This window comes from Colobus angolensis, unplaced genomic scaffold (assembly GCF_000951035.1).
Source record: "Colobus angolensis palliatus isolate OR3802 unplaced genomic scaffold, Cang.pa_1.0 Scaffold568, whole genome shotgun sequence".
NCBI classification, from domain to species: Eukaryota; Metazoa; Chordata; class Mammalia; order Primates; family Cercopithecidae; genus Colobus; species Colobus angolensis.
In genome coordinates, this window is record NW_012119243.1 from 761,374 (window position 1) to 775,761 (window position 14,388).

General features: G+C 41.2%; 2 protein-coding genes across 3 annotated transcripts in view; one reads left to right on the top strand and one right to left on the bottom strand.

Moving 5' to 3' along the window:
• Positions 1-11,521, bottom strand: part of BZW2 (basic leucine zipper and W2 domains 2) — a 58,832-nt gene extending 47,311 nt beyond the window's left edge. Inside the window, exon 1 of one of the 2 annotated variants that reach the window (XM_011961740.1) lies at positions 11,079-11,521. In XM_011961740.1, coding sequence (XP_011817130.1) covers positions 11,079-11,371 — 293 coding nt within the window. In that variant the 5' untranslated portion in view covers positions 11,372-11,521. Of the gene's footprint in view, positions 1-11,062 lie in introns of both variants that reach the window. The other variant, XM_011961741.1, reaches the window with a different exon arrangement.
• A 22-nt stretch (positions 11,522-11,543) lies between these two features.
• ANKMY2 (ankyrin repeat and MYND domain containing 2) overlaps positions 11,544-14,388 on the top strand; it is a 48,141-nt gene continuing 45,296 nt past the window's right edge. The window contains exon 1 of the mRNA XM_011961742.1: positions 11,544-11,855. Coding sequence (XP_011817132.1) covers positions 11,789-11,855 — 67 coding nt within the window. The 5' untranslated portion in view covers positions 11,544-11,788. The remainder of the gene's footprint in view (positions 11,856-14,388) is intronic.

Consider the following 14,388-nt stretch of genomic DNA (forward strand, 5'->3'; position numbering starts at 1 on the left):
TATATACATGATGTGATCTTGGCTATGTAAAACACACTCACATCCAGTGGTGGTCAACATGAGTAGTGGGTTCAAGGCACCTTTTATTCTTCTTACCTATGCTTGTCTGTATTTTCTGTAATATAAATACATATCCTTTTTATAATTAGAAAAATGTATGTACTTAAGTGAAAAGGTTTTAAACTCTTTTGACATTCAAACCAATTCTCAAGGAGTCACAAGCAGTAATAACATTTTTGCATAAAAAGATATGTGCCACAGGATCTAAATATCACTCCCTACTGAGAGAAACCAAGGTTCCTTGGATAAATGGCTGATTCCAAGGTTGGAGCAGGAGAGATTCACTATGATCCTGGGATGTCTTGTGTCGAAAATTCACAAGTGCCTTAAAAAAAATCAAGCTAAAACAAAACAAGAGCCTTCTTGAGGACAATTCCACTGGCCTAGCCCGGGGCAATTTGAGGACCCAAATAACTAAGGACAATAGCTAATAACACATTCAACAAAATACAAACCCACAGGTCCATGCTCATAACTTTTTGGTTCATTTTAAAGAAAACAAATTTTTCAGTACACAAGGAAAGGGAAGGAGGTGAAAGATTTTCTTTCAGTAGAATGTCAACTAATAAACAGAGAATGAAACATTGAATTAGAAAATCACCACTTTGCAACAATTAAATAAAAAATTGATTCATGCAAGAGTAATCAATGTATGCTAAACCTATATGGGTGGGTAGGTGTGTGTGTGTGTGTGTGTGTGCTGGGGAGTGCTTGATGATCAACAGGATACTTACATAGCCTTCAAGCATCTTCACATAAAATTTAAAAAATATACATAACTACACATTGGAGAAACAAGACAATACCTTAACCACAGGACAACATACAATCACTACAACTTCAGATGTTTTACACTCAGAAGGACATATTGCTCATGTGGTACTCTAGACAAAAACACATGACCTGAAGAGCTAATCATGAGGAAACAGATGTATATCTAGGAACATTCTCCAAAACAACTGGTTTGTATTCTTCATAAATGGCAACATCTTTCCAAAACAAAGGCTTAAGAACTGTTCCAGGAGAGTTAAAGGGGCATTGCTGAATGCAATACACATTCCTGGACTGAATGATGTACTGGGGAAAAATACTTATGTATATATATAGTCGTTCATATATATATATATACACACACACATATATATACATACAAATATATGACACTATTGCGACAACCTAAGAAGTGAGTATAGAGATAAAATAATGGTATCTATGTTAAAATTTACTGAATTTTTTTTTGCCCTGTGGTTCTGTAAGAAAAGTATCTTACTTTTACAGAATAAATACTGAAGAAATAAGGGATAAAGGCAGAAAGTGTATGCAACCTACTCTCAAATGATTAAGAAATAAAATTGATTATGTATACATAGAACCCTGGAGCAACGGCAAACACAGGAAGCCATATGTATTTTAGGGCTGGGCGTGGTGGCTCAGATCTATAATCCCAGCACTTTGGGGGACAAATATCATATGATCTCACTCACGTAGAATCTAAAGTTGGTATCACAGAAGTAGAGAGTAGAATAGTAGTTTCCTGGAGACAGAGGAGAATAGGAGTGAGGTGGGGATGGGGAAAGATTGGTGAACAGGTACAGAGTTACAGTTAGGAAGAAAAAGCTCTAGTGTTCCATTGCACAATAGAGTTATTATAGTCAACAATAATGTATCATATGCTACAAAAGAGCTAGAAGAAAGCATTTTGATTGTTCTTACCACAAAGAAATGATGTGCTTGATGTAATGAATATGCTAATCACCCTAATTTAATTATTACACAATGTATATGTGTATGGAAACACCACACTGTACCCCATATATAAACAATTACTACATGTCAGTTAAAAACAAAACTCTAAGAAACTATTCAAAAAATTATTTTTTCTAGAGTATTTTAAATACATTTATCAAAGCAATACACATAAACACAAAATGTTATATAGTATCTTCAAGTAATTTAAAAAAACATTTTCCAGCATTTACCCATCAAAGTAATTTCTTCCTTCAATAAAGAAAAACTACAAACTAATAATGCTTCCATTAATCAAAACCCCTTTTAATTAATAGATTTATGAACCTGTTTTAGAATTTCCTCTAGAGTCTATAGAGCATTCTTTTGATTATCCTCAATGATGAGAAATTTCCTTGTTTGATAGAAGATTTAATTTTAGAAAATTGCCAGAGATCATTCGGAGTCTAATCCATTGAAAAAAGTAGGCGGCCACTCTGAAGCTATCTGGTGTGTCTAACCAGGTTTTTATAACAAAACACTGAAAAGAAGCAAAAAAGTAGGTGATTAAGCTGAGAAATAACAGCATCTTTAATTGAAAGTGAGAGGTAACCTTTAAAAATGACTGATTATAAGGTTAGCTTATCATGTATATTATAGAATATTTAAGGAAAAATTAGAAAAAAATCTATCAGCCTAACTTTCAGTAACGACCACTGTTCACATTTAAACATAGTATATATAGGCTGGGCACAGTGGTTCATGCCTGCAATCCCAGCACTTTGGGAGGCTGAGACTGGTGGTTCACCTGAGGTCAGGAATTTGAGACAAGCCTGGGCAACATGGTGAAACCGTGTATCTACTGAAAAAAAAAAAAAAATTAGCCAGGCATGGTGGTGCACACCTGTAATCCCAGCTACTTGGGAGGCTGAGGCACGAGAATCACTTGAACCCTGGAGGCAGAGGTTACAGTGAGCCAAGATCGTGCCACTGTACCACAGCCTGGATGACAGAGCCAAGACTCCATCTCATAAATAAATACATATCCTCCGGTTTTTTTTTTTTTTTTGGGTGGGGAGGGTTACATACAGAAAAAAATTAAAATTCAGTTCTACCATCTTTTCTTATATTATGCTAAAGTACAATTTAAAAAATGATTTGCATTTGGACTTGGAGTTATATAAGTTGATTCAGTGATATCCTCTAGAATCTTTATTTTAAAAGTCATGCGTTCCACTGCATCACTTTAGGAAAAGCCGAAACTCTAACAGAGAGGGAAATGTCCTTGAAATTTGTTAATAAAATTATAATTTTAAGCTTAGAAAAAAGCAAGATGGTCTCTGTATTATTATTAATACTTTTTGAGACAGAGTCTTACTCTGTCGCCCAGGCTGGAGTGCAGCGGCACAATCTCGGCTCACTGCAAACTCCGCCTCCCTTGGATTCTCGTGCCTCAGTCTCCCAAGTAATTAATTTTTGTATTTTTTTTTAGTAGAGATGGGGTTTCGTCATGTTGGCCAGGTTGGTCTGGAACTCCTGGCCTCAAGTGATCTGCCCACCTCGGCCACCCAAAGTGATGGGATTACAGGCATGAGCCACCATGCTCGGCCAGTCTCTATATTATTTTAACGAGTCTTTTACACTGATGGCAAAAACAAAACAAAATCAATCAAACAAACAAACAAAAAAACCCCAACACAGTACAGAAGGGTAGTGCTCTACCCAATCTTTCACTCCTGACCTTATATCCCAGCCCCACTCCATGGAGATAATAATTTAAACCCTTTAACATCATCCTATGTAACCTTTTAGAAAATGCCTATGCATTCGAGATTTTCACCTCCACTGAAGACAAAGTAATATTAATAAGTCTCCTCACCTCCAATGTTCCTTCCTCCAGAAAAGTGCTTTTTCATTGGAAGATGCCTAACTGTATGTTGAGCTTTACGTAGTAGAGGAGAAAGATGATTTTATATGAGATTTACTTTCCACCTAGAGGAAAGGAGCTATGGACAGCACACACAACACTAGCCTTGCTAACTGAGGCGAGGAGAACCAGGAGATGAAAATCAGCAAGGAGTGGAGTGGCAATGCCAGAGAGCAAGTTAGTTTATGAAAGACATAAAACTGACAGGAGTGTTGGTGACTATTAGTCCAATGGGAAGTCAGAAGAAAAGTTACTACAGTAAAAGGGTGTTTAAGTGTTTGCCTCTCTTCAGAGGATTTTTAATCAAGGAAAAGGGGAAAATAAAATCTTCAGAAAAAATAAATAAATAAAAAGAAAAGAAAGGCCTAGACTGGTAACCAGTGAGAGAATTCTGTTTTGGAGCAATTGCTTAAAAACCATAATAATGGACCTTCAGGAAGCTCAAAGGTGGGGGTGGGCATGAGTCCAAATATTTACTCACTTACTAGTTCTCTCAACCAAGGAGCTCCCATCCTCCCAGAAGGGAACCTGCCCAAGCCTGTCTAGCAGGTGAAACTTTATTTGAAGGGCTACACACACACACACACACACAAAGTTACTTTCCATATGCATGCTTATTACACAATGAGAGCATGAACTGGGTAGAAATGCGAAGCCTAGTCCAGGGTACACTGATGATATCGGACTGGATTCCCTGACACAACTTTATAGAAGTGGACCATACAAAGTCAAATTAACGGAAATAAAAAAGAACTAGGACAGAGCTACAAGTTCTCTCAATCATACATTTTAAAAAGGTTTAAGCGAGGTATGGTGGCTCACGCCTGTAATCCCAGCAGTTTGGGAAGCCAAGGCGGGTGAATCACCTGAGGTCAGGTGTTCAAGACCAGCCTGGCCAACATGGTGAAACCCCGTCTCTACTAAAAAATACAAAAATTAGCCGGGCGTGGTGGCAGGCACCTATAATCCCAGCTACTCGGTAGGCTGAGACAGGAGAATCACTTGAACCCAGGAGGCAGAGGTTGCAGTCAGCTGAGATCACACCATTGCACTCCAGTTTGGGCAACAAGAGCAAGACTCCATCTCAAAAAAAAAAAAAAAAGAAAAAAAAAGGTTTAAACCTACAGAGAATCATTCATTTATTTGTTTACCAAATACAGTAATTCTGGTACTAGTCAATAGGGATGCAGCAAGCACTAAATCAGGCAAGTTTCATGGAAGTCACTTTCTAGCAGGTGGAGCTTTGTTCCAAGTATTGCACATCGGGTAGAACAAGTTAGCAAGCACGGATGGTCTCCAGTATGTTTAAAGACAACAAATGATGCATTTGAGTTGCAGTTGTGTTTATTAACGTTTTAATAATTAAGTGCATTTTTTTTGTTTTTGTTTTCGTTTTTTACTTTTTAACTTACAAGTGGCATTCATGCGGAATGGAATACTTTGAAAACCATGGATTTCAGTCCAGTCCCTAAGCTAACCCTCAGATAAGGCACTGAGATGTCAAACCACTTGGCTGAGGTCAGGGATTCCATTTTAGCATTGGTAAGGCAGTGGAGATCAAAGCAGAAAGATCCCTGCCCATCTGGAGCTTATGTACATGGAAGAGTTGGGGCCAGAACCTGATCCACTGTCTCCACTCAGTGCATTTTCCAGGGAGCCAACTAAAGCTGCTGCAATGTCTTAGAGAATTATTCATATGATTCTTGAAGGCAGCTTTTTCATTATTTGCCTCATAAATTTTATAGTTTGGAATTAGATGGAGTAGAGCATAAATATTAAAGTTGGGTTCGGCACTTGGATAAACTGAATTAGCATATGTTACTTCCAAAATACCAAAGAGTTCTCCAAAGAGTTCTATTAAGGGGGGAAAAAAAGGTATTTATCTTTAGAGAGAGAATTTAACAATACTGCCTCTTAGGGACACACAAATATTAGAAAATTTATGGCACCATAATTTCTAGCACTATAGGATACAGTTTTTAAATTGTTTCCTGCAGAAGCTCAACTCTAACAAAAACACAATCTTCACACTCCCAAATACTAACACTGCATCCTTTTCCTCCAGCCAGCAGTTTTCTCTGCACCATCAACTAGGGGTTCTCTTTCCTGTTTATAATAGTGCCATTCAATTACTTTGTACACTGAGAAAAACATGTAACATTTTTTTTCTTCTTAGAAATGACCATAAATCCAGGTTAGTTTGAAAAGCATTAAAGTCTTCTGTGTGGATTATAAAAAGGGTGACAGTAGAATATCATCCAATAGTAGCTTATGATATATTCTCTACAGTGCTGTTATCCTTTATTATTCATCTCTGCCCCAGGGCTTTTCTTGAGACTTATTTAGAAGTCCTCAAAAATAACAGTACACCTGTTATATTTTTTAAAGTTCTCATCTAGCATAAAAATAAATTGAGATGTGAAAAGAAGACATAATTCTACATCTGACGCAAAAAATAACTCTACATCTTAAGTTATTGTTTTCCTACTAAAATATTAATATTTTCAGAACTAAAAGGATTAAAGATAGCTAAAGGATTATACTATCTTAAATATTAATACAGTGCTTTATTCTTTCTTATTGTCATTATACTTTTTTCCTTTCATTTTTGACATAAACTTTAAAAACATCAATGGAAACACCTATTGCTAAAAATCAAGACAGAATAATGAAAACATCTTTTTAGCATTTAACAAAGAATGGTTCATTCAATGAATATCCAAACCTTTATTTTCAAAATAGTTTACAAATATGACTATCTGAACATTTTTGGCACTCTTCACTTAACACATGCCAAATTTACAACAGGGCAAATCATTCTACTTGGCACGTAACTGTCCAAAGGTACTTGCTAAAGAGTGCCTGGCCTCCATACACAGACAAGAGTAAGTTAAGAATGAAAAGTATTCTTGTTTATGACCTGCTAATATTGGTGGATTTCATATTAATTAAATATTCTTTTAAAATCCCAAAGTCTAGGATGACATGCTATAAAGGACATTTAATATATCTAAAACACAGTAAAAATATTTAAACATCAAAAAGTAAGTTTAAAAAATTGCACAAATTATAAAGTAGGTGTCAGAGTAAGTATTCAGCTAAGCAAACATTGAGTAAGAACCTACCAGTCACACCCTATCCTGGGCCTGCTCCTGATTTTCCTAGACTAATATACTTATCCTAACAGTGCTGACATTGCTCAAAACAGTTTTGGTACTCTTTTTTTTTTGGATGCCTTCTGAGTTGGATTATGACACACAGAAGAACATCAGTATCTCCACTTCATTCACCTCTTGATTTTCTCAGTTAAACTAAATATATCTGTACCCCTTCTTCAAAATTTTCTGAAAATTACTTTGTCAATTTTCAAAAAAGATGAGGATTAACTACCAGTAAGATATTCATCAATTTGTTCTACAAGCACTGAGTAATGCCACCAACCTTTCATTTTTTGGAGAAGTTAAAATGTGATGTGAAATGTTTATGGAAATGCATTGTTCACAAGACAGTTCTTTGCAGATTTAGGTGTAACTGTTTTAACACTTAAACGAATAATCACATAAGCGAAACTCTAAGTATAGAAAAAAGAACATTTGTATTCATATTACTTTCTTATGTTGTGTTAAAAAAAAAAAAGGATTTCTTAGAGGCTGTAATACTTCCAAATTTTCTTTTTAAAAACTTCATTATGGAAAATCTCAAATATATCCAAAAGTAGAGAGAACAGTATAATCAAGTGAATGTACTCATCACCCATCTTCAACTGTTAACATAGTCAATTTTATCTCATTTATATTCTCATTCAGTCTCTCTTCCTTTCTGTCACAGAATTATATTAAAGCAAATCTCAGCTGTCTTCTCATCCAGTTCTGCAATAAATCTGTTCCTATCTCTAAAAGATAAGTAATCTTTTAAAAATATAACCATAATCTACTTCAAACTTTACAAAAATCAAAATTTCTTAATAAAGATACCTAAGTCTAAGGAAAAAAAGTCAAATGTCAAGAAAAACAATACCCTGAAAGATGTAATACTCAAAAATGCAATTAAAAGGCAGCATTCTCTTAATGTAGAGAGCTGGAAATCAGGGTCTTTAATGGGGAAATCTAAGAATGGCATGCCAAATTTGTAACATGTGCATAGGAACAATTTTTCTTGGTTGACAGCATTCATCAGAATGTCAAGAAGCTTGAGATCCAAAACATTTAAAGACTTTCTGCCTCTGGTTATGATTGTGCGTGCTTAGTGCCACCTCACCTCACATTGCCAGGAAGGATTAGTCAAGTAGGAAAACAAATCCACCTAAAATAACTTAGAGATCAAACTGAATTCAACTCAGCTTGTACTGAGCATACACTAGGTGCAAGACACTGGGTTAAACCTTTAGAAACAAAGATAAATTTGACCTAGTTAATATATACTCTAGAATGAGAAGGGACCAAACAAATTAATAACAATAAGTATAATAGAATGTGATGAGAAAGTGCTTGCTTTAGGTGTTTTCATGGAGATTCAGATGAAGAAGCAATGATGTCAATTTGGGAGGCGGGGCGGTAAAAGAGGGTTCGCTAGAATCCATAAGAAGAGAGAATTAAAGGCTGCCAGCAGTGATACCAGTAGCCATGTTGCATATCAATATCCTCCACGTACAAAGATTTTACTTATAACCCTTGCCAAGAGACATGAATAAATGTATTTACTAGCACGTATACTGCCCTTACTGGATAGAGAGAGAGAGAGAGATGAACACAAAAGCTGAAGAAAAGAGTTTTTGTTTAAATTGTGTCTGGAAAGTTGAATAGTTCATCAGATCTGAAGAGGAGATTCAGTGAAAAGGGAAGGGAAGTCATTGGGAGAAGGAGAAAAGCAGGAACAAAGGGGTGGAAATTACCGGCAGGTTGGGGAACCAGCAGAGTGGTGACCTTAGAGCCCAGTGTGTGGGAGGGCCCAGATGACTGGAAATGCCTGCTGAGACCATGGATGGATTAGAACCTTCCAGGCCAGACCCAGCCCTCTATTCTGTGGCCAGAGGAGAGCCATTCACAGAATGATGGGTGCTCAATGTTTATTGAACGGGTAGTTCCCTGAATTAGCTAGATGGAGACAGGTGAGAGAGAAGCAGGCTACTTAAGATGCATTGCAATAGGTCTAGAGTGGTAGTAGTAGAAAAAGATACATATGAGAGGACACATACAACATTTCAAACATTTCAGACATCATTATTCCAATTCTGACTCTGACACTTCCTAGTATGGGGCTGTGGACAAACTATTTCCCTCAGTTTCTGTCCTCTTATTTGCAGAAGTGGGGATAATATTGGCTAATTCCTGAGTTGTCATAACAATAGAATAATTCTATACAAAGCATCTGGTAGAATATCTAGCACAGACTAAATACTCAATATGAAGTAGCCATCTTATTATCAATAAAACTTCTTTGATGTGAGTCTATTTTAATATGCTCATTATCTAATCTTATTCCTACATTAAATATTTACACCATACAACTACTAATGTGATCAATCTATCTAATGAACAGTACCCATTATGAATCTGTTTCTAGAAATGTAAACTGAACATGATTTATCTGCATTTCTAGGTAGATGTTAGATTCTCTTTCAATGTTATTGTCTCTAAATTCACTGGTCATGTATTCAGAGAGCACTAAATACCAAACAAGTGTCATAAGGCATCAAGAAAATAGTTAGTTGCTATCCTCGAGGAACTGACAACCCCAGTGAGACAAACAGGTGTGACCTTCAAGTAACCATGGCCCAGATTTGGCACAAGAGATGGAAATACTAGCAATGAAGTACCCAATTCTGTGTATGCATCTGCTGGTAAGATGCTAAATCACATGTTCCAGGAGGTTACTACTCAAGCGTTTTTTTAGGTTTGTGGGTTTCTTCCGCATGATACTATATTATAAATCAATTGTAACTCTGGAACTAACAGCATTACAAAAGATCGGTCACTCTCAGAAGCCTTACTACTTGCCTGAACAGCCACATCATTATTAAAGCATCATCCAACAAAAGTATCTTTGTTATACACTGAGATGAATAATTTCAAACCATTTTCATGTAAGATGTTCTGCTTCAGATCTGTCCCAGCCTTTGAAGCTGAAGCTTTAGGGGGCAAAAACAGCTGGAGTTTAGGAAAGATTTTTGCTAAAGGCAGGAAATAATGATAAACATATTCCAGGAGATTTCAGATGTGTCAGTGAAAGCTTCACGCAAAATAAACGCCTAAGGCCAGAGGAAAATGGATTTCGCTTTTTGTATGGCACTACGAGAAGAAACAGTGGTCCTGAGGATGCTTAACAAAAACCACCTACATAATTATTCAAATTATTTCTCTTTGACACATACATGTCTCTTTGACACACATATTGAGAGAAACATCAATACTACCCTGTAGGGAAACAACAGTAAAACATAAACATTAATTTTCAAAGAAACTTTCATTGATGATGTAAATATAAATGTGTACCCTGGAGAAATCACTGATTCCCACATTTTAGGAAGCAAATCTTATTTCTAAGTACACACTTGTATTTACCCCTATCTACCTATGGTTGAAGCTCCAGGCTACATATTACAGTTGAATGAAGGTTGGATTAAGAGGCTAATCTAAGGCTATATATAGGCAGCAACACCAATTTAATCTCCGCCCTCTCCAACCTCCCCACCCTCCACTCCCTATTTCCATAAATCTCAAGATCTGAGTTACAAAGAGAACCAAGAACTCTAGCAGAGCAAAGAAGCCCTTCCCTCCCCCAGGCTGTCTCTCATAAACGAAGTATTAGTGCAAGTGTAAATTGTTTCCAAACATCCTTAACAAGCAACATTAGGCGATCAGGTCCGGTTTTCTTCTATAGCTTCCACAGAGGCCAAAGAGATGACAAGTAGTGGGGAGGGCGAGGATTACCAACGTAAAAACTACCTTCTCCCGAGTCTGTCCTCACTGACTCGCTAGTAATGGGGCGCTCTCCTCCCGACCCCTAGCCCAGAGCCCCGGCCCCAGCCTCCCCGGGAGCCGCGTCTGGCGGTGCCACGCACGAGACCATGTGCACCCGCCACTTCCCACCGCGTGGCTGGCCCCCACCCGCCCGCCTGCGGTCCCAGGGTCTCCCCGGGCGGCCAAACGTTGCGAGTCGGAGGTCTTCATCCCAGGTCACTGACACCCCGTAAGCGCGGTGATGATGAGGTGAAGCGGGGGCTTCTCCACCGCGAGGCAGGAAGCCGCCCCAGGAGGCACATGCTTCCTCCCCGCCAGCTCCGGCCCGATGGAAGCCCCGGCGGGGCGGCAGTCGCTGCTCTCGCAACCCTCCCGGCACCCCTTGTCTCACCTGGGCTGCTTCTCACCTGTCCGAGGAGGTAGCGACGACGCGCAAGGCTGGGGGGTGCGGCGATTCGTGCAGCGGCAGCGGCGGCAGCGGCAGCAGCGGCGGCAGACAATGGAGGAGTGAAGGACAGACACATTGACATAGACACACGGAACCCGGCGCAGCCCCGCCTCCCGTACCGCCCCCGCCTCCCAGACCGCCCCTGCCCAGACCGCGCCACTCCCGGGGGTATAGTGGGGGTACGGCGACAACCGGGAACCTCTGCACGCCCCTGAAAGCCGTCGCTGAGCACAGAACTGCCAGCTGTAGCATTTTTAATATTGCATGTGGCGAAATATTTGAACAGGACAGGATAGGGGTGCGGAACGTATAGGAGGAATTTAATTCCCCCCTCCAGCTTTCTGCATTTGGTTTTTCCCTCCCAGGTTTCTCCAATGGCGATCTCTCGCTGCCACCTCCTGCTGCTCCTCCTCCTCGGCAGGGCCAATGACAGGCGGCGGGCGGTGACTGCCGCTGGGCCTGCAGAGACCGCCAGCCTGGCTCGCCCGAGCTCGCCCGCTGTCCGCCAGCCCGCGGGAGGGAGGAGAGAAGCGCGGCATTTCCGCGGTTGGCTACCTCAGTGTCTTGGTCTCAAGTTGCCTCATTGCGGCTGGCGTTCCCAATACAGACGCATCTTTTCCTTTTTAATACTTCCTAAGAAACAGAATAACCTTCAAGCTGGCGGGAGCAATGGTTCACATAAAGAAAGGCGAGCTGACCCAGGAGGAGAAGGAGCTGCTGGAAGTCATCGGGAAAGGTACGGGTGGTGGGCTGCGACGCCGACGCGGCCAGCCTGGCCGGGGGGCGTGGCAGATCCGGGGGGGCGCCCCTGGCCTGCATGACCTTTGGCTGCGATTCTGCAAGGTTGGCAGCCTGGAACGGGGAAAGAGCGTTTCTCCCTTTGATCTGGGACGGGTTGCAGGGGCGGAGAGGTGGGGAGGTAGAAGCAGTGCTGGGACAGGAGAGGTAGTTACAGAGGCTCGGCCTCTAAATCCGCTTTTGGTAACGTAAGGATTTCCACGCCCCGCCTTAGATTAATGCGAGCGTTCGGAGGTGTGGGCCCCAGTGTGTGAATTCTTCACTGCTCCCCAGGGATTTTGACCGCGTTCGGTCCTGGTAGTTTCAGGTTCTTAGGCGGGTGTCTAAATGGCCCTTTAGACTTCCGCAGGCCGAATGATCTGGATCCTTTGCCGATCCCCGCCCCCGCTTGGGAGTGGAGGGCGCCCTTAGGGAGAGGGGTGCTTCATAAGGGCACAGAACTAGGTCTGTAATTTGCTGCATTGAGACTTCCGCATCCAGGGCCTCACTGGCTTCCAGAAGCTCCGACAGCCTCAGGAACCCTAGAGAAACAAGGAAATTGGCGAGGCCTCCACATCCACCCCTTGGCCCAGGTTGCACAGATGCGACCTTCTAATCGCGCTCCTTCGTGCTTTCTTGTCCACTCTCCCAATGCGTGCCCCACTTCCGCTGTGCTGAGTCCCAGCGGGGAGCCCCGAGAACGAACCAGAAGCCATATTTCCCCGGAGTCCCCGAGTGGACGTCCCAGAGGAGTTCCCTGCCGAGTCCCGTTACCTGGCAGGTGACATCAGCGTGACTGCATACTTCTCCTGCACCCTCACGGTGCGGGAATGGGGATGCGTGGGACTCTGGGCAATTAATGTGGTGATTTTAAACTCAGTAATAGGATGGCTATGTTTGTCCTCGAATGGCAGAGGTGCCAGTCATTGCAGCATTAGGCTTCCCAGTTTCCAGTTTTATTTATTTAGTAGCCAGGCCGAAATGTGGGATCCTAGAGAATAAGGCAGATTTATTCTTCATAGCGACAAGGAAATTCTACATGCGAAGGAGAAAAAATTCAGGTTTGAACTCAACAGGTGCTGATGAGCTGAGCCCACTCGATCTGATCTCAACTATTCTAAGTCAGTCACAGCTATGTATATCAACGATGTGTTCTTTGCCTGGAATTTGGGGATTTGGGTTAGAGTTTATATTGTTGTACTGCATGGTTCTCGCTAACCTATTTGGCATTTCAGTCTTTCAGTTCTTCCTGTCTCTGGGTAATTTCTCCCTGCCTTTGATGGCTCTGGGATTCAGTTAAGCAAACATGTAAGTTCTCGCTGTTTGCCAGGTACTGTGTTGGGCACAAAGGAGACAAAGGATCAATTCACAATACACCAGGGACAAAAATTCTTTTTTTTTGTTTTTTGAGATGGAGTCTTGCTCTGTCACCCAGGCTGGGGTGCAGTGGCCGGATCTCAGCTCACTGCAAGCTCCGCCTCCCAGGTTTACGCCATTCTCCTGCCTCAGCCTCCCGAGTAGCTGGGACTACAGGTGCCCGCCACCTCGCCCGGCTAGCTTTTTGTATTTTTTAGTAGAGACGGGGTTTCACCGTGTTAGCCAGGATGGTTTCGATCTCCTGACCTTGTGATCCTCCCGTCTCGGCCTCCCAAAGTGCTGGGATTACAAAAATTCTTTTAAGCAGTACAGAGCTAGTACATGTCCTCTCTCTCTCTCACACTCACTCTCCCTCTGTCTCTCTTGTTTGTTTGAGACAGGATCTCACTCTTCACCCAGACTGGAGTTGCAGCTCTCTGCAGCCTCCACCTCCCTAGTGGCTGGGACTATAGGTGTGAGCCACCATGATGACTAATTTAAAAAGATTTTTTTTAGTAGGGATGGGGGTCGGCGGGAGGCGGTTCTCCCTATGTTGCCCAGGCTGGTCTCGAACTCGTGGGCTCAAGTGATCCTCCTGCCTCGGCCTCCGTAAGTGCTGGGATTACAGGCATGAGCCACTGGGCCTGGCCCATCATGTGATCTCTTAAAAGTGAAAAATAATGAGTTTTATAAATTGAGTCTTTGAGAGGGGAGAAGGGATTCCTTGGATATATTCTCAGGTGTCCACCAGTATTTATTTCAAAGATTATATAAACCTAAATTAATGTGCATTTATTTTGGTTACTGCCGTGATATTTCTGGGCTCACATGGTGCATCAAGTTGCATGAGTGCACTGATGCTTTCATCACTTTAATTGGACCATGCCAGTGAGAAAAGAACTGATGTGGACCTAGTATGTGATACATTCTTGCCAAATGAAGGTCTGTGGGACATCACTTGCACTCATAAAGAAAAGTAATGGGAGATATGAGAAAAACAATTACAGCCAGCGCTTATTGACTGTTACTGCAAGCCACATATAATTTTAAGTACTTTACATATGTTAATGCATTTAATTTTGATGAGCTAGGAATTAATTTTAAGCTGTGATAGTATGAGAGATGGCATGGGATAG